At 51.8% G+C, this 18,199-nt stretch overlaps 6 protein-coding genes across 6 annotated transcripts; 2 read left to right on the top strand and 4 right to left on the bottom strand.

The window, feature by feature from the left end:
- Window positions 1-651: 651 nt before the first annotated feature.
- Window positions 652-1,331, top strand: SODALDRAFT_267575 (cofilin/tropomyosin-type actin-binding protein; the record flags this gene model as incomplete). Its single annotated transcript, XM_028607556.1, has 4 exons — window positions 652-840; window positions 938-996; window positions 1,066-1,114; window positions 1,191-1,331. Coding segments are annotated over 4 exons (438 nt in total), but the record flags the coding sequence as incomplete, so codon positions are not given.
- Window positions 1,332-1,752: 421 nt separating this feature from the next.
- Window positions 1,753-2,438, bottom strand: SODALDRAFT_327745 (hypothetical protein). Its single transcript, XM_028610509.1, has one exon. The coding sequence runs from the start codon at window positions 2,284-2,286 to the stop codon at window positions 1,780-1,782; it is 507 nt and encodes a 168-aa protein (XP_028471344.1). The 5' UTR covers window positions 2,287-2,438; the 3' UTR covers window positions 1,753-1,779.
- Window positions 2,439-2,838: 400 nt separating this feature from the next.
- On the top strand, window positions 2,839-5,381 carry SODALDRAFT_305651 (NOL1/NOP2/sun family putative RNA met). Its single transcript, XM_028609013.1, has 3 exons — window positions 2,839-4,142; window positions 4,208-4,486; window positions 4,584-5,381. The coding sequence occupies exons 1-3, from the start codon at window positions 2,887-2,889 to the stop codon at window positions 5,170-5,172; spliced, it is 2,124 nt and encodes a 707-aa protein (XP_028471343.1). The 5' UTR covers window positions 2,839-2,886; the 3' UTR covers window positions 5,173-5,381.
- Window positions 5,382-6,260: 879 nt separating this feature from the next.
- SODALDRAFT_355749 (hypothetical protein) lies at window positions 6,261-9,306 on the bottom strand (the record flags this gene model as incomplete). Its single annotated transcript, XM_028613853.1, has 2 exons — window positions 6,261-6,841; window positions 6,912-9,306. 2 exons carry the CDS (start codon window positions 9,304-9,306, stop codon window positions 6,261-6,263), a joined length of 2,976 nt encoding a protein of 991 aa, XP_028471342.1.
- A 506-nt stretch (window positions 9,307-9,812) lies between these two features.
- On the bottom strand, window positions 9,813-14,017 carry SODALDRAFT_355748 (hypothetical protein; the record flags this gene model as incomplete). Its single annotated transcript, XM_028613852.1, has 5 exons — window positions 9,813-9,996; window positions 10,066-10,189; window positions 10,267-10,311; window positions 13,555-13,606; window positions 13,799-14,017. 5 exons carry the CDS (start codon window positions 14,015-14,017, stop codon window positions 9,813-9,815), a joined length of 624 nt encoding a protein of 207 aa, XP_028471341.1.
- Window positions 14,018-14,140: 123 nt separating this feature from the next.
- On the bottom strand, window positions 14,141-17,831 carry SODALDRAFT_355747 (hypothetical protein; the record flags this gene model as incomplete). The annotated part of the gene is made up of 14 exons (XM_028613851.1): window positions 14,141-14,199; window positions 14,374-14,691; window positions 14,770-14,794; window positions 14,871-14,943; window positions 15,080-15,353; window positions 15,580-15,610; window positions 15,637-15,713; window positions 15,983-16,054; window positions 16,315-16,414; window positions 16,958-17,160; window positions 17,292-17,325; window positions 17,577-17,652; window positions 17,720-17,747; window positions 17,804-17,831. 14 exons carry the CDS (start codon window positions 17,829-17,831, stop codon window positions 14,141-14,143), a joined length of 1,398 nt encoding a protein of 465 aa, XP_028471340.1.
- Between the last annotated feature and the right edge of the window lie 368 nt (window positions 17,832-18,199).

Below are 18,199 nucleotides of genomic sequence, written 5' to 3'. Positions count from 1 at the left end.
CAAAGTAGATTGCTACTGCGGTAGGCAACTGCGATGAGGAGGACATTCAGGGGTAGGTTTCGTCCATTCGTCAACGCGGCTGCTCAATGCGCTATCACGTGACTCGTCTCACCTAAGGTAGCCAACCCCACCATACTGGGACTGTTTTTCTCCCACTTCCCCGCCATCTCGTCCTGTTTGAGATCCAAGGTCCAACGACAAACCCAACTTTGCCTACCTGCCTTCAACAACGATCCGTGGAAAGCAATTGTCCCTGTGCCTGGTGGCCTTCTGTGCATAGAACTGTGAGTTTTTCCCACATTCTCTGACTTCATATGCTCCTCTTCCATCCAATGCCATTTCGCATCCAACTGCTATTCCTTTGCTAACCCCTATGTCTACGTCAGTCAGCCCACCTTGCTTGCTATCCCACCTGCCTCCCTTCCCCCCGCCATTTTAGTCGTACATCATGGTGAGTGACTTACCGCTTGACTAGCCATGCATCCGTCCGCCTCATTTACTAACGAATAACCATAGTCTCAATCCGGGTTCGTAACGGCTTTTTATATTTAGTTCCATTCTTGCTGTCAACCCCCCCTGATCATCCTCCAATCCCATAACACACGCCCCGCCAAAAAGAAAAACGCGGTTTTTGCTGATGTGACACCATATTGCAGGGCGACCGTTGCACAGGAGTGCATCTCCACCTACAACGATCTGAAGCTCTCCAAGAAGTACAAGTTCATCATCTTCAAGCTCTCGGACGACCACAAGGAGATCGTCGTCGAGGAGGCTTCCCCCGACAAGGACTGGGAGGTTTTCCGTGAGAAGCTCATCAACGCCACCACAAAGAGCAAGTCTGTATGTTGCACCTTACTCAGTGCTTTGGTACCTCTCCTATTCTTCCGATGTGGTTGACTAACTATCGGGATTTGATAACCAGGGTGCCGTCGGCAAGGGTCCCCGCTATGCTGTCTATGACTTCGAGTACAGCCTCGCTTCCGGCGAGGGCGAGCGGTACGTCATCCAGCAACCCGCCTACAGTAATATATGGGATATGTGGAATATCTGACGGTGTCTGTGTAGAAACAAGATCACCTTCATCGCGTGGTCACCTGATGATGCTGGTGTCATGGTTAGTGCTCCGCCACCATCTGCGTTGTCTCCTCAACCCATATGCGGTTTCCTTATCTTACTAACCCCAAATTCAGGCTAAGATGATCTACGCCTCGTCCAAGGAAGCCCTCAAGCGCTCGCTCACCGGCATCGCTACTGAGCTCCAGGCCAACGACCCCGACGACATCGAATATGACACCGTTATTAAGACCGTCAGCAAAGGCATGGCCGGTTAAATATAGCTTGCTTTCGCACCCGAACCAACCATGATCAACCCTGTTCAGGTTTCCTTTTCTTCCCCCCCAAGACGGAGAGCATACACTCTTGGCGGCTGCAGTCTTCAGAGACGAATGATGACTATGACAGAGAAGTTTTAACGACACTTATGGTGGCGGGGGAAAAAGTTCCAAGTAGTTCCTATCGGCCCGCTGGCATTCTTTCCCCCATCACCCCTTCCCCCTCTTGTTTCTTTGAGGCGCAATACCGACAGTTTTCCAAATTTGATTGATTGCCCGGTCGTCTTGGTTATGCCGTTCAGCGGCCATCAATTAGAGAATCCCACGCCGGAATGTAGACCTTCATTATCATCGTAAACTACCTACAACGCTATGTCATGCCTTGACTCTCCGCCACTTCCACCGCACAACTTCCTCCACACTACCGCTTGTGCTCCTCCCGGCCTGGTCACCTCTTTTCATCCCAGTCTATCCGCCAGGTTTTGGCCAGCTCTTCCGCTTGCTTCTCATCCTTTAACCTCTGCATCAGGAAGCCCTTCAAATCGTCCCAGAATGCCTGTGTCTCTAGAGCCGCTGCCCCGGTAGCCACTCCCCCGGTAGCCATTCCCCCGGCAGCGACGTTGCTTTCATCCTTGGACTCCGCCGGCTTGATGGCCGCTGCTCCCCCAATGACCATGACAGAAAACTCGATCGAGATCTCCTCCCCGCCCAGCAAGTCCTTGAGCACCTTGCTGTCTGGTACAGGCTTCTTCCGGTGCAGGAGCCGCATTTTTTCCACGGGAATCCGCGTCTTCTCTGACACGGTCGACTTCAGGTCCAAGATGGACGTGGCGAGGGGCTGCGAGGTAAGCTTCAGGTCGATGGGCGGCTCACGCAGCGACTTGACGTGCACGCTAACGCTGCGCTCTTGGCCTGGGACGACGGTCTTGTCGGGTTTGCTGAAGGCTTTCTGCATTTTGGGGAGAGTATACTGAATAGCCGGAAGTGTGATGTCAGTCTGTCAGTCTCTTGGGCGATGTATTTGATTTGAACGGGGTAGGGAGACGCACGGGAGGCCTGGCGGGGAAGTTCTTGGGGTCCTCGACATGCTCCGGAGAGAGCTTCACGGGCCGCGGTTCGAGGTTTGCGAGGAACTGCCTCGCGAAAATAACTTCGGCCATGACTCTTAAGCGGGTTTAACGTCTCGCTGAAGCTCTAGATTAGGGCAAATTCTGTGGTGGGAGGACGATGAATAGCTCTTAACGGGTTCGATACAATGGTTGTGATGTTCCAGCTGACGGCTTTCTAGAATGTCCCCTCCATTCGTCACAATGGGCTTGCCCCACGTCGTTGTTCACTTGGCACGAGCTCAAGCTCTGCTTATCTAATTAATTCCACGTGATGTTCCTGTCACAACGAGAGAAAATCCAGAACCAGCATTGCTTATCAGAGTGGGTCGGAGACGATAAGATAGGACAGCCAGTGGGATCAACTTTTTTTTTCCTGTCCAGTCTTCAGCACCGTGCACTGCACCACCAACACCAGTTTCGCAGTATATATACATTCGGCCTCGACAATGGGTGTTGGACGTCGCATGAAGAAACAGGGGCCTCCGGAGCCCCTGTCCGAGGCTCACTTTGCCAAATTGAAGAGAAAAGCTGGGCTGCCCGTGGATCCTGTCGAAGCGCCCGAGTCCAAGAAAAGGCGGACGAACAAGCAACAAGCGAAGCAGAAGGCGTCCAAACCGACCAACGAGCCCAAAGCTGAAACTGCACAGCCGAGCAGAAAGAAGGCAAAGAAGTCAAAATCTAAACCCCAGCCTGAAGAAGATGAGGAATTGGAGGGACTATCCAGCGATGACAATCTGGATCATGACTCCTTCAGCGATCTCGACCAAATGGGAAGCGACGACGATGCTTTGCAACTGGGAGACGATTTCCTAGGCTCAGATGACTCCGTCTATGACTCCGACGAAGGACAGGTCAAGGGAAAGACCAAGACCAAACACGTATTCTCCGAGGACGAGGATGAGTCTGACGGGGAAGAGGCCTTAACAGCCGCAAACATTGAAGGGTTGTCGAGGAGAATCGAGGAGGATGCAGCGCAAGACGCAGCCGATGCGCAGGCTGAGCTTGAGGAGATGGGCATACAAACCAACATCGAGGGCGACAAAGCCCACATTCTCGACGACGAGGACGAGGACGATGACCTGGCGGTCAAGACCAAAACTCTCCTAGCACCCGATCTGCAGCTTCTCAGGAACCGGATCACGGAGAACATCCGGGTGCTTGACGACTTTTCCAAGCTGTCAGAGGAGGGTCGCTCTCGCACTGAGTACACTAGCCAGCTCATCAAGGACATCTGCGCCTATTATGGCTACTCCGAATACCTTGCCGAGAAGCTGTTCCAACTTTTCCCCCCGAGAGAGGCCTTCGCTTTCTTCGAAGCCAACGAGTCGCCGCGCCCCGTCGTGATACGTACCAACACGCTCAAGACCCATAGGCGGGATCTCGCCCAGAGGCTGATTTCCCGTGGCGTCGTCCTTGAGCCCGTCGGCAAATGGTCCAAGGTCGGCCTCCAGGTGTTCGAAACCAACGTCCCTCTCGGTGCGACGCCCGAATATCTGGCCGGTCATTACATCCTACAGGCGGCCAGCTCGTTCCTGCCCGTCATGGCGCTCGATCCGCAGGAGAACGAGCGAGCCTTGGACATGGCTGCCGCGCCCGGCGGTAAAACGACGTACATGGCTGCTCTGATGAAGAACACCGGCTTCGTCCTTGCCAACGACCCCAACAAGTCTCGTGCCAAGGGTCTTATTGGCAACATTCACAGGTTTGTCTCTGCACCAGGCGTGGGGGGCTGAGAGGCCGTGGACTAATAATATTCTGTGTTCCCAGACTCGGAGCCCGAAATGTGGTTGTGTCCAACTACGACGCGCGTGAATTCCCAACGCCCATGGGCGGTTTCGATCGTGTGTTGCTCGACGCACCATGCTCCGGAACTGGTGTCATCGCCAAAGATCCTACTGTCAAGACGAACAAGACTGAGCGGGACTTCATGCAGCTGCCACATATGCAGAAGCAGCTGCTCCTAGCGGCCATTGACTCTGTAAACCACGCCAGCAAGACCGGGGGCTACATTGTCTACTCGACATGTTCCGTTACGATTGAGGAGAAGTACGATAGGGCCCTTTCCAATTACCTTATTCTCCTGTTTCTTTTAGATCCCTGTCCCAACTCTCTTGGAAATGTTACTGACAATCAAAAACTATAGTGAACAAGTTGTTGCCTACGCTCTATCGCGGCGCCCCAACGTCAAGCTAGTGGATACTGGCCTTCCATTCGGCAAAGAGGGTTTCATCTCCCACAGGGGCAAGCAATTCGATCCCTCCCTGCGTCTGACGCGGCGGTACTACCCGCACACCTACAACGTCGATGGCTTCTACGTTGCCAAGTTCAAGAAGATTGGTCCCACTCCGGCCAAGGCCGTGGGTGTCAAGGGCTCCACATCCTCCAAGAACGGCGTCAGCGCCGAAGCCGGCGATGGTGCTGGTGTCGACGGTGAGGAAGTTGTCGACAGGACGCCCATTGGCGCGGAAGAGAGCGCTGTGAATGGCGACGACGACGACTTTGGCGGATTCGACGATGAGGAAGACACCAGCTACATGGAGAAGGCCAAGAGGAACGCTATGCGGAGGAGAGGGTTAGACCCGCACGCACTTGACAAGCCGAAGGGGAGTGGAAAGCCCAAGGAAAATGGAAATCCGAAGGACGATGCAAAGCCCAAGGAGAATGGAAAGTCCAAGGAGAAGAAGGAGAAGAAGGAGAAGGAGAAGAAGAAGACCGAGACCAGCAAGGAGTGAGAGTGAAGCTCATATCTTCGGTTGGGAATTCATCATCACCTTACCTACCTTACCTTACCTTACCTTACCGTACCGTACTTACCTTTTCGCCATCTTTTGAGGTTTCTGAGATGCCGCCATCCTGTTCTGTTATATGCTGTGTTTGGGTTAGGAGTTGTCTGTACATAGGGGAATGAAATGGGAAGAGAGAAAAGCAATTGCGATGCCATATACTATGGACCATGAACGCTATCACCTTTGCGAGTGACGATTGGAATCAAAATTTGCCAGTAAAGCAGTCTCAAACAAACGGCTGGAACAAGCCGGATCTCAAGCCAGAAAAATGTAGTTCATTTATACCATAACGCATCACGTCGTTAAAGAGATGGGACTTTCCTCAAGTGCCTCCATCCGCGCCTCCATTCCCTTGCTGTTCGCACAAGTCCCGAGGGAGGAGGCGGGTGAGAGATGAGTGCTGTAGGTCCCTCTCAGGTCTATGGACAATTCTTCCCAACCCCGCCCGGTCCGGAAGAATACAGAATTATACAAGCAATGGCCATCTGAGATCAGAGCACCGAGGCAGAACTTGACCGACCCCACGCCCTGGCATCCAGGGTCGCCATTGGCCGCTGCGTCACCTCTTCTCCTCCAGTCCCTCAGAAGCCAAAAATAAAAGACAAGACGGATGCAACGCATTCGCAAGTAGAATGCAAGCAATAACCTTTTTCCCTCTCCAAGACCTCTCGTTCTCTTTGCCCGGCGCTGGTAGCACGCCGAAAGGAGGTGAGCGACAGGGCCGACGCCTCCCTTGTCCTGAAGATGGAGAATTGACGGGTGGAAAATAAACAGGTCAGAAATACATCGAGTAATATGTGCTGTGGCCAGCAAAAGAATTCTGATGACCTTTTCGTAACTCTATACCTTGTGATGTTGAAAACCACGTTCGTCATGTCGGCCGTAGCAGTGATGATGGATTAAAAAGGTATATGATGTGAAAAAGTATTGTGTTTGTGGCGAAAGTGGTCGAGAGGGCGGTTGTGGTGGTGGTGTTGGTGGTGGTGGGCGAGTTCGGTGAGGAAATGAAATAGGAATAACTGCCCAATCTCTCTTTACTGGGCCGCTCTTTGGAAGACCAGGAGGTCTCGGATAGCCCAGCGCGAGGCGTCACGGTCCCGTTCGACCGTGCCGACCCATTTTTCGCATTTCTTTCGCCATCGGTCTTCCTCCTCGCGCTGTCTTCGCACGAATTCGGGACCAACATCGAATTCTTCGCCCACCAGCCAGTCGTCTCTAACGTCGCTCGTGCGGCCCTGCGCACCATCGTTGGTATCGGCGGTGGAAAGGTCTTCTAGGTCGGGGATATCTTTGAACACGTCATCGTCCTCTTCCAGGGCGTCGAATCCCTCCATGGGGTCAGTCGCATCGGCGGCCTTGGAGTCTCCTTGGGCCCCCAGTTTGAGCCAACACATGTTTTGAGGGTCGAAGACCATTCCCTTGACCACCTGCACGCCTTTCGTGCCGGTGATGTTCGTGATCAAGGCAGGGCGAGGGGTTGTGGCCTCTTTCTCCCGAAGGTGAGATGGAACTGAGGCGGTGGAGGGGGTGGAGACTGGCGGGTCGAACGCGCCGAGGACATTTTCGTTCCCTTCCCATCGATGTGTCTGAGGGTTGTAATACATGCCTTTCTCATCTATCAACGGGGTCAGCATCATGTCACATCTGCAAGGTTAACACAATGCTGTTTCAAAGGATCAACGAACGTTTTGCCACATTGTGTTTGTTCATATTCGTAATGAGATGAGGCTTGAGCTGAGGAGGCTTGCGATGTTTCTTGGACCGGACGGTTGTCTGAGGAACGCCAAGGGCCAGGTTGCCCCGGGAAGATAACTGCGCTACTCGTTGTGATGTTAGGGGCGCCAGGGCTCCTGTGGAAGGCGCACGTTGGGCAAGCGATGTTTCCCGGGCAATCCTACTGGCTGTCGTGTCGCGAGCAAAGTGCGGGGTGTTGCCGACCTTTGAGGGAGGAGAGTAGGGACCAGGCGATGGTGAAATCATTCTATCCGGCAAGACGTTCTGGTATATCTTGTTCCGAAGGGGTGCTTTAGCTGGCTGGTGGATAAAATTCGCCTCTGCATGGGCAGATGTCGGCAAATCGTCAAAGCCATCTAGCTCATGGCCGTCGCCGAAATGCCTGGGGCGGCCCTGGTAAAATTCCCCTCGGACACCGCTCTGAGCTATCTGGGCAGCAGTACGGTGACGTCGCGGACTCGGCGAGCGAATGGCTGACCTCGAAATCGTCCGGGAGTGAGAACGAAGTTCGATCGAGTTGTCGGAATCGTGTCGACGGAACACCCGCGATGTCTTGGTGGCCACGTGGTGAGACTGGGTGTTAGATACTCCCGCAGGCAAGAACGGCTTTCGTGCTTGCGAGGCAGACATTTCAGCCACGGGGCGAGTCCGGTCGACAGGCGTTTTAGGACGCAACCCAGATGGGGGGCGGTTATTCTCGGTGCGAGACGAAGGCCTGTCATACCGCGGGACGTTGGGTTTCGCCGGAGATTGGCCTGCCCGCATCGCAGGTAAGGAGCGCTTGAAGCGGAGTAACTGAGAACTCGTGGTGGTCGGCTCGTTGCGGAGAGAGGTGAGGGAAGACCGATTGCCAATTTCGCGTTTTCGAAGTGTGCCAGGCAGTAAAGAGTGAGAAGGCGAGATTGTCGTTGGCGTCGGCAAGCTTGTCACAGAAGACTGGGATGAATGACCCAGCCGCGACTGGGGTCTTCTCGATCTGGATGGAATAGGGCCGCCGCTTTCGGAGACGGGTTCCAGCATCGAGTGAGCTCGCTCGTGGCTGGGACGTGGAAGTCGGGATTGCACCGTTTTGTTGGTGAATGTAATGGCAACGGCCGTCTTGGGACGAGCTGGGCTGGCGGGTCGATGCGCGTTCACACGAATATTTCGATGAAGGGTCAACTTGCCCGCGTCGAAGATCTCGCCATCGCCAATTTCAAGGCCACTGAGAATGTCGTCTTTTTCGACATCTGTTGGGGGCGTCTCCTCCCCCATACTGCTGCGCACAGGAGAGCGGCTCTTCCTTTGCCGGCTGAGACGCTCCTCGAAATCTACCGGCCCACTAGGCAGGACAAGGCCATCAAACGTGTCGTCTTCGCTCTCGGCAGTGAATGAACTCGATACGCTAGGGCTGAGAGCTGATGCGGAGGAGCTTCGGTAAGAGCGACCATCCCTCCGAGTACCACCAAAGCGAGTCCCCAAGCTACCTTCGCCCCAGTCCAAGTCATCCGCGTGGGAAGATGGCGTTTTCGGAATGTTTTTCCGCATGGAGAGTTTCAACTTGCCGTCCGAGGGTAATTCAAAGTCGTGTTCGAAATCTTCATCAGGCGCTGTAGCTGTAGGCTTTTCATCCTTCTGAGGTGTGGGTGGTGTTATGAGAGAAATGGGCCTCGGCGGACGAGTTTTGGAGACTTTGATGGTGGAGAATCCGTCGCCGAAGAAATCAAGATCATCGTCGTCATTGTCTCGAAACTTGTCGAGATGGGCTGCACCGGTCAGACTGCCGGATGTCGACGAGAAACCCGACTCTCTACGCCGCTCATCATCCTTAATGATGGAAGGCAACGTGCTAGGCCTCGAAGACGGTTTGGATGGACTGTTCTGAGAGCCGCCGCTAACTTGCCTCAGAGCGTCCGGAAATTTGGACGCGTCCTGGAGTTTGATTCGAAGAGGCTGCGGCGAGTCGGGCAGTTCAATGTCGTTCTCCCAGTCATCCTGAATGATCTTCTTCACTTTACGTCCACCCAGGCGCTTGATTGTGCCGCCCATAAGAGCAGATGATGGGACGTTCTTAGGGAGGGGAATGCCAGCCTTGGTTGCAGCAGCGATCGCCTCGAGAGTGGATTGTTCATCGTCGCCAGGCAGATGAACATGCCTCTCCTCGCCAGGCATAGATTCCAGATCGGACCGCAGGGACATGACGGATGAGTGCGAATCTCGCCTGCTGGGAGGGCCATTACTCTGGCCATTGGTGGAACCACAGCCTCGAAATGGGATATCATCAACATCAAGCTCAAAGTCCCCATCATCCCAGCTCTCAATCTTTTCTTCGGCCAACTGCCGCGCCTTGAGGCGCAAGGGCTCCATGTTTTCGGATAGTGCGATGAGGGGTCGAGTAACGCAGTGGTGGAGGTTAATCAAGTTTTCGACGCGGCGGTCGAAAGGTTATCGAATGATTCCGACGGCGCTCGTGCGATTATCAATGAGTTGGGATCATATCGTCAACCTTGATATCCCGATCGTATCAGCATCCCTTTCGACGCCCCGTTTATCTGCAGAAATCGGCAGGAATTGATAAACGTGCGCGCTATCTGAAGTCGTGTGATGGTGGGTATGCAAAGGTGATATCGGCGTTGATCACGACAGATGGGTAGCGCCGACGATGTTCCAATTGAGGATCGATGAATGAGGTCTGGGAGGTTCTTCGTACTGTTATTCGCGCAGTGTACGAGTCGAATTTTTGAAGCTAGCTGGTTATGAGAATGGGTGGGTGATTGATGTCGCGTCCACGAGATTGTTTCTACTTTTGCGTATCTAGAAACGTTGGTGGTGGTCGAAGTTGGATAAGATTGGGAAAGGCTCGGTTCGTTACGTCAGAGTGTCGACGGGTACCATTCCATGGAATGGTCGGGCGTTGTGGTGATGTGGTTATTCGTGAGGTCGGGACGATCCGAAAGTGAGAGAATGTGGGAGTCGCTTGATGCCAAACCGTTGAGGGTGGAGATTTGTTTGCACGCTGTCCCTCTCGGTGTGATTGCGGGAGGAAAATTGGGCGGGCTGGGATGCGCACGGTCGCTTTTGGGTCAACTTTCGTACTTCGTACATACAATAAGGTACAGTACGTACATGAACACCTTGCCGGAAAAGAAAATTGATTGTGTGGGTGGCTGGTAAAACCTGTGGAACTGGTCGGATCTAAAACGACGGTGCTGTACGGTAATGAGGTTGTTGATTAGTTGAAGAGAGCTATCTAGATGCCTGCAGTGGTGGAGACACTATAAGCCCTAGTGGCCTGCCTAGGGCAGGTCACGGGACCTGCCTATCAACCCTGCCCGAGTTTGCTGATGGCTCGACCCTGAGCCTTCCAATCGCCTAAGAAATATAACCAGCACGAAAGATATAACCGCTCCAACCTATCGTATCCTCCTACCAATCTCCCATACCCCTCATCGCGAGGTCTCATCCAGCCGTAAACTTATCACTCTTGTTCCTCCACAACTCAACTCTCCTCAGCCTCCATATACCCCAAATAGAAAGCCGGGGACGCCCTTAAATCCAACATCCTCAAGCTCGCGCTTGTACCCGATTAAACCGTCTTTAAGTCTAACCCTTCGCGAGTGACATCGTCTCCATGATCGACCAGGTGTCGCGGTCGCAGGATAACCGGTTTGAGATGGTTGGCATATATCTTTCTGCACTTATCCAGATCGATATAATACAACAGTACCTCTAACTGAGCGGTAACCCACCAAGTGACGGGCGACGCCTTTCCAGCCAAACGGAGTAGTCCCAACTATATCGGATCGAACTTGGATTTCGAAATGCCCTTCTTATCTGCTAATTCCCACACGAAAGCCCCCACGTACATAGAAGCGTCCGGAACATCCTCTTCGGGGCGCCTCTCTTCCTCGTCAAGCACCTTCGCATTAAAACGGAGTAGACGTGCTCGCCTCTCCTCCCTAGTCTCAAAGACTAGATCGATCGTAGCATAAGAACGGAAACCTTCAAGATCGAGAGAAGCCTCTAGCGGTTCTTCCAGCTCTAGTACCCGAGGCAGTAAGCCTCCGTCGTATAGGTATTAGCGTAGTGTTATAAAAATAGTGTCCTCCCTATTATCCTGGAACTCTTAAGCCTGGGTTATATCCTTATTATCCTCGACTAAGTCGTCTCCAGTTGTGGGCGAATACCCTAGCATAGCCTCCGATAGCGATATTCCTAAAGAAGACATAAAACGGGCGTTGATTTTCTGGGCGATATTCGGTATTTCCAGGTGCCACCGGGAATCGTCCCCACGACTAACCCCGTCTAGGGACCTCGAGACAGTGTGCCTGCGAAGCTACGCCTTAGTGAGTTTGACCGCGCTTTCTAGCAGTCTAGTGGATCCCGGGTAAGAAACGGGCCCAAAGATTATTCGCGAGCTATGATACTGGGTCATAGCTTCCAGGATAATGTTCTTAAAGTGCGAACCATTATCCGAGTAAAAGAAGGAAGGCCACCCGAAGATAGGGGCTATCTAGTTATACAGCACATCGTGTACCATAAGAGCGTTAGCTTCCCGTGTCGGTGCTAAAAGAATAAAGCGCGTTAAATAATCCACCAGCACCAAGATATAACGGTGTCTATCGGCTAAGGCAGGTGTAATTAGTCCCATGAAATCCATTCTAACGACTTCGAAGGGACGGGACACCACCACCTTACCCGGCGGCAAAATAGGTATCCTGGGTCTAGTCTGTTAACACACGGCATAAGATCTGATATAGTTTGTGATGTCTCCGGTCCGGTTAGGCCAGTAGTATCGGCCCTTAAGATTAGCCAAAACGATCCTGATACTATAATGTCCTGTCTTATCGTGAAAACGGCATAACACCCGAACCACATCCTATCGCCCGATACATAGAGATAATAATTCGTCTTTCTCCACGCGGTACAGCTTTAATCGGTAGATACGAAACGCGTCGTATATATACTGGAGAAGTCTCCTCTTCTTTTTGCCGCCTTCTTCGGGTCCCAGAATAATCCTCCGAATGATTCGCCCGTACCATTCCTCCATATCTTATTCCCGAAGCAGATAGTCGAGAAGGTCTTATCTCATTGCTGCCGGTATATCGGCGGGTCTATCGGTCGCTCGTAGTGGTATCGAGTCTCTCTCTAAATCCCTTAAGGATGCTAGGATATCGCGGGAAAATATATAGGCGGGGTGTCCCTCCGCCTATAACCTGCCTAAGTTTAAAGGTAGCTTGACCCGAGCGACGGTAAAGTTTACTATACCGTCGGATAGAGTGAATTCTGGGGCTTCTCTTCTTTACACCGGTCGCGGGTTGTCCTGAATATATATTAGTATGCGGCTAAGGCTATCGGCGATTTTGATGATCTTCTGAGTATTAGGTTGATGGATAAAAATGCAGTCGAATTCGGTGAGTTTCTCTAGCCACTTGGACAGCTTACTATATATCTTAGTGACCTTATATATGGACTGAGCGAGGCTAAGGTAGTCTGTATAGACGATGACGGGATAAGGACTGTATATCGTGATCCACTGGGTTTCCTGTAGTGCTCTAAGGACAGCCAGTATCTCTTTTTCGGGCATAGAGTACCTCCTCTCCGCCTCGGCTAGACGAAATGAGATAAACTGGTTAACGTTGACTTTGTCCTAATTCTTATCCGTGATTTCGGTGCCTATCGGGAGGCCATTAAGTTATATCAGGGCGGCGCCGAGACCGTGATTAGATATATTAGCGCTTAGGTGAAACTATATATCGGGAAGTATGTCGACGATCACATTGTTTTGGATTGCTTTGCAGAGGCGTTGAAGTGCCTTAGCGTATTCGTCTGTCTAAACTGGTTCTGCTCGCCGTATATATTCCTTGCGAACGCTTGGCTTGCCCAGAGGTGTAAGCGTCGGTCGAAATTCCTAAAAAGCCGATCGTATAATGTCCTCTAGCCCTGCACGTCCTGGGATGTATTTACGGAATGGAGGTGTGCACTAGAGGAGGGGCTGAATCTCTTCCTAGGTCCTCGGGGGTGTCTGTATAAACTTGCGAGCGAAGTCGAGAAACTTTTCTCTGTGCTTATATCCTGGGCATATCCGGCCGTTATATATATGCGTTCCCACCGGGTCCAAATGGTCCATGAAAAAGTGACACTTCTTAGTGGCTAAACCGACCGGTCCCTAAAGTACCCTTAGGAAGTAGTATACCTATAAATATATAAAGTGGGTGAAAAAATCTGAGCTGCTTATATTATGATCGTCGATATAGATAGCGAGGTTAGTCTCTAGATCTTTTATATACCTAAGTACCGCTAGGTGGTGAGTATAAGGGACCGTGGTGGCTTCACCGTCGTCGAAAATGTCCCCGAAGATAAGGTCTCTAAATCTGGCGTAAGTGCTTAGGGCACCGTAGAGGCCCTGCGGCATCCTATCGTAATGCCACGCGCTATTTAGGCCGGTGACTATAAAAAGGCGCCTGGAATCCTCGTTAAGTTAGATTCCCTAGAAGCCGTTCGACGTATCGTAACTAGAGTACACTATTGGTCGTCCTTAGTGTAGAGCGTCTATATCCGTTTCTAGATTATGATATGGGTAAGTGGGTTGTTCCGTGGCAGTATTAAGGATACGGAAATCATAGACGACGCGAAAAACGACCGGTGCGTCGGGGGATTTTGAGGGCTTGGGCGGGAAGAGTGTGTGAGCGACCTAGGCCGCCTGAGAGGCCTTGGAAATAATTCCCGCTTTCTCTATTTCGGGCATCGTAACTCTAGCGAATTCTCTTTATCGTAATCTATACCTCTATTACCTCTACCGGAGAGGGGGTGTAGCGCCTTTTCGTATAGTTATATTATATTGTAAACGCTGTGTGACCTTGATATCTTGGAGAGTGTGTGCGAAAGCGTCTCTGTAGGTGTAGAGCAAAATCCGAACCATTGCCCTCTTTTCAGGTGTGTCTGCCATAGAACCGATCTCGATGTTCGAGGTTTCGTGCCAGGCTTTAACTTCGGACAGCGGAACATTGGCCAGATTGCGAAATATGTGGAGGAAATCGAAATTGCAGGGGGACCCCTTGATTTCTGAGAATCCCATACAAACGGAGACTTTAGCGGGGGGCAGTGGATTTATGCAGTGATATTCCGGCAATGTTTCCGGTACGCTTGAAGAGGCAGCGGGCAAAAGTACCTCACCCCACTGCTCAGAAGTATTGTCTCTCTAGGCGCCGTCGCCATCCAAGTCCTCATCGTGGTGCTCCGACGATAGGGACTCGGGCTCTTAAGTAGACAGCGTCGTCAAGATATCCAGATAAGCCGCGGCCAAAGGACCATCGATTTCCCCCGCAGCAAAATTCTCTCGGAGAGCTTACTTCTATGCCAGCGGCCTCTCAGTATATATTTCCTCCTTTTTCAACCCTAGGGTCACGGCCTGTTTTCTCCTCAGCAGTTAACTCCAAGCCAACTGAAAAACTGGTGTCGGGACGGTATCTTCTTGGGGAGGAGTGCTCTCGCTATCCCTATCTTTAAGGTGGAGGGAATATAACTGGGGGTGATGCTGCGATGTTTGCAAGCGGTCAATCCAGCTGTTCAGAGATTTCACGAGGGAGGGAATGTCTTGGATGTCCTCAAATTCAGTTTGAGAGGCCTGACAGTCGTCTGTGAAGTCAGAGGCCATGTCTGCGGATCTCGTCAAGCGAGGCTGAAAATCACCGAGCGGCGTCCCGGCGCGCGGTATATCTGACATGGCGGCCGCAAATCCAGGTGAGCTGTCTTGTGTAGACGGAAGTGAAGATAAAGAAAGGTCAAGGTTCCAAAATCAAGTGTCAAAAAAAAGAGTGTCAAGCAAACTTGCAAAGTTGGTGATATTCCCTGCCTCAGCTGATGATGATGATCTCCCTCCCTCCCCCAAGTGCTCTCGGGGGCAGAACTAACTAAATGTTTTTCCTCACCCTTGTGACCTGTTGGTCGTACCTGCCTAAAATGTCTCCATCCGTTTCTTCCTGCCTGAGTTGGTGCTCCGAACTAGGCTTCCATGGTGCCTGCCTCAAAATATGCTAACCGGTTACGTCATGACATCTTCCCTGTACCTTCCGTTCACGCGCACACACACTGAAGGGGATACTCGCTCCCTTTTCTCCTATCTCGGAGTCCTCGTCACTCCTCCAGATGTATCCTGTGTTTGGCGTAGGCCTTTTGTCTGCCCGACGCAAGTGTGTCCTCCAGACGCTTTAAGATTTCATCATCCCATTCATCGCCCGAATCCTCATCATCGTCGCTCAAGTCCTCGACTTCAGCGGGTACCTCAACGGAATGTTTGGGAGGGTTGGAGTGTTCAGGCTTGACGTAGTAGTACTTGGGGCTTGGATGTAATGGTACCTCTTCGCGATGGCCGCGCATCCCTTTGACCGTGAGACTCTCGTTGCGATGATCAACTATAGCCTGTATGCGTCGGTGCTACTGCTTGCCTAGTTGAATGTCCTATTCCTCTGATGCTCCCAGAATGAAAGCTTGGATGGTACTGAGGACGCTTCCCACACTGATGCGCAGGAAATAGAAGTCGGTAACGGGTAAAATCTCGTTATTAGTAAGTCGCACTATGCAGGGGGTCTCTAACTTAAGGACAGGGAAGTCATGTCGCGAAACGTAGAGACGGCTCACTGCCTTGTGCTTCTAATCCATAGGCCTGGTCCTTGTGAGTTGGTGGGTTGTCCCGACCATCAGCTCCCCTGTCTTGTTGAGCCGATTGCACCGCCATGCAAGAGACACGACCATGAAGTTAGACGTTCGGATCTCTAGTCGTGACCGCGTTTGCCGCAGTCAACGAGTTAGTGGCCTTCTTCTTCTTTGCTCTGGCCCGGTTTACTTTACCTCTTCTATCTATATCGGAGACCTGAGTCTGAATAAGATAGTGAAGTTCTGCCCGAATAAGAGGCGAAGCCTGGAAGAGCTGAAGCAGAGTTATCGTGACATCCTGATTAGCAAGGAAACGGGTCACTAAGAAAGGCTATATCCCCGAGACCTTTATTCCGCGTATAGGTTTAAAGTCCTCTGAATGCATCACTGTCCTTTTTCCGGGGCGCGACAGTCTGCCTGGGTGATTGCGTTTCCGATGGGGGTGTGTGATCCGGTTCATCTGTGGTTAAGTTAGCTTATCATTTCGTTTTTCCCGCAGCTCCTTATCTCGAGCTGCCAACATCTCGCTTCGACGGGTATCCCAGGTATCACGCCTCTGCTACTGCTGTTCGCGAGACCCTTTATTTGGACAATCCCGAAGAAAATAGCCCCATCCTCCGTATCCGAAACAGAACACTCGCTCCATATTAAACGAATTTGAGGAGGTCGTAGGCTTAGGGTGCGACGAGGATGAAGTTGCGTTAGGATCGTATAACCTACCCGTGGCCGGGCGAGCGCTCAGGCCGTTAAGTCGGTGGACCAGGGCTTCTATCATCTTCTCCTGGGTTTCACCAAACTTGCTAAGGCCTTTTAGCAGGTTCTAATTGAACGAGCGTGGATCATAATCATCTATGCTCTCCTCCATCAGGTCCGATATATCGTGATAACCTTTCGCGACTTCGATGATTATGCATTTCACCTCCTTAAAGGTGACGGTATCCTTGATAACGCCTAAGTAGGACTTGCCCGATACCGCCAGGCGATCAGCGACACGCTCTTATAAATAGGAGTCCACTTCGCCGTCAGTTATGTATTCGCAGAAACGACGCACGAAAAGATGACGGATATCCGAAGACATGGACTTAGCGTTTAACTTAATAGCACGCTTCATATATTCGGAAAGTTGTTCTCCGGGTTTGCGTGCGAACGTAGAGGCCTCTAAGATCGCCTGTCCGTTAAAACGAGCGGACTCGTCTTTAAACTCCTTAGCGAACTTCTTCTTGGCGGTCTCCTAGTCTTTTCTGTCTTTAATACCCAGGGCTTCCCACCACGTCTTTACACGCCCTACTAAATGTGTGCGCATGAGACGTAGCTTATGTCTATCCTTAACCTGCTCGGTGAGTCGATCCCCAAATATATCTACCATATCCTCGATGTCGTTGAGGAATTCCGATGAAAGGTAGGAGTGTCCTGTACCCGAAAACATGGACACCCCAGAACCCAGATTTCCCGACGGATTCTCCATCACGGGAGTCACAGGAGTCGATTGAGGTAATGTGGTGTCCAAAGTACCAGAAGTAAGAGATCTTGGGCTAATTTCCGGTGACGTGGCGGTCGACGCCGTCACTGGAGTGGGTTGTCATTGAGTGAAGGAGTAGGGAAGGAGTTGTCTTGACGGGAATCTCTCGGGTGTTGCGGACATCCGCAGTGGTGATGCGTAAGAGAGTGAGAAGAAAGGAAAAAGATCTGGTTTCAACGGTTTCGCAGCAGTGAATCTGTCTTGTCCTTATTCTGTGTGTGTGTGGGTATTCTGTGTGTGTGTGGGTATTCTGTGTGTGTGTGGGTGACAAGGGAGGGAGAAGTTGGGGAAATAAGGGAACAGGGTGCTCCCCATCCCCCGAAACCACCCAGTGTTATCCCTTCGCTCCTCCCTCAGTAAATGGTATGCGTAATCCAATGTTCCTCCCCGAAGGGTTTCCGCCGCCGAGTCATTCGCCGTCGCACTTTCTCTCAGCCCCTCGGGCTAGCTCTCAATTTCTCACGCTAGCAGCGTGCTCGCCACCTTTGTAACTCAAATATGTCGTCATCGATTTTTGTTCAGGTGGTGTCTGGGGGTGTCTGGGGGGGGGAGGAAGAAGGATATAGTGTGATTCGGGTCACTTCGCTCTCGCCTTTACAAGCGGACAAGGTCTCATCGCCGTTCCCGACTCTTGCTTTTGGACCCTGTTTCCGCAACGAGTGTTCAGGTCAGGGTGGCAATTTCTCTCACTGATGTTCTGCCAGTGAGTGAGGTACATTGAGGGCGGAAGTACCCGACCCCAAACATGAACTTCGAAGACGTTGTCACCGCTTTCGCGATCCGGTCGTCCTCACAGTACCATCCGTGTCTCGAGTCTTAGGTGCTCCCAAAACTCTTCGCGAAGTGAAGTGTTGATTGTCGAGGTGAAGTCAGAATGATATGGATTTCGGTGGTGAAGAACACGTGTGTAAAGCCGTGTGTTTTAGAAGCTCGATTTCCGGTTAGGTCGGTATGGTGGAATGTCGAAAAGGCTTGTCAGACTGACAAGTTATTTTGTTGTCTTCCCACCCGCGATTTTTGGTAGGGGAAAATCGTCGTGACGCGTATCGCGTCAGAAGGAATGAAAACGTCTCTTCTGTTTGTCGT

Source organism: Sodiomyces alkalinus, assembly GCF_003711515.1.
Source record: "Sodiomyces alkalinus F11 unplaced genomic scaffold SODALscaffold_1, whole genome shotgun sequence".
NCBI lineage: Eukaryota > Fungi > Ascomycota > Sordariomycetes > Glomerellales > Plectosphaerellaceae > Sodiomyces > Sodiomyces alkalinus.
This window is presented reverse-complemented; position numbering and strand designations above follow the sequence as displayed.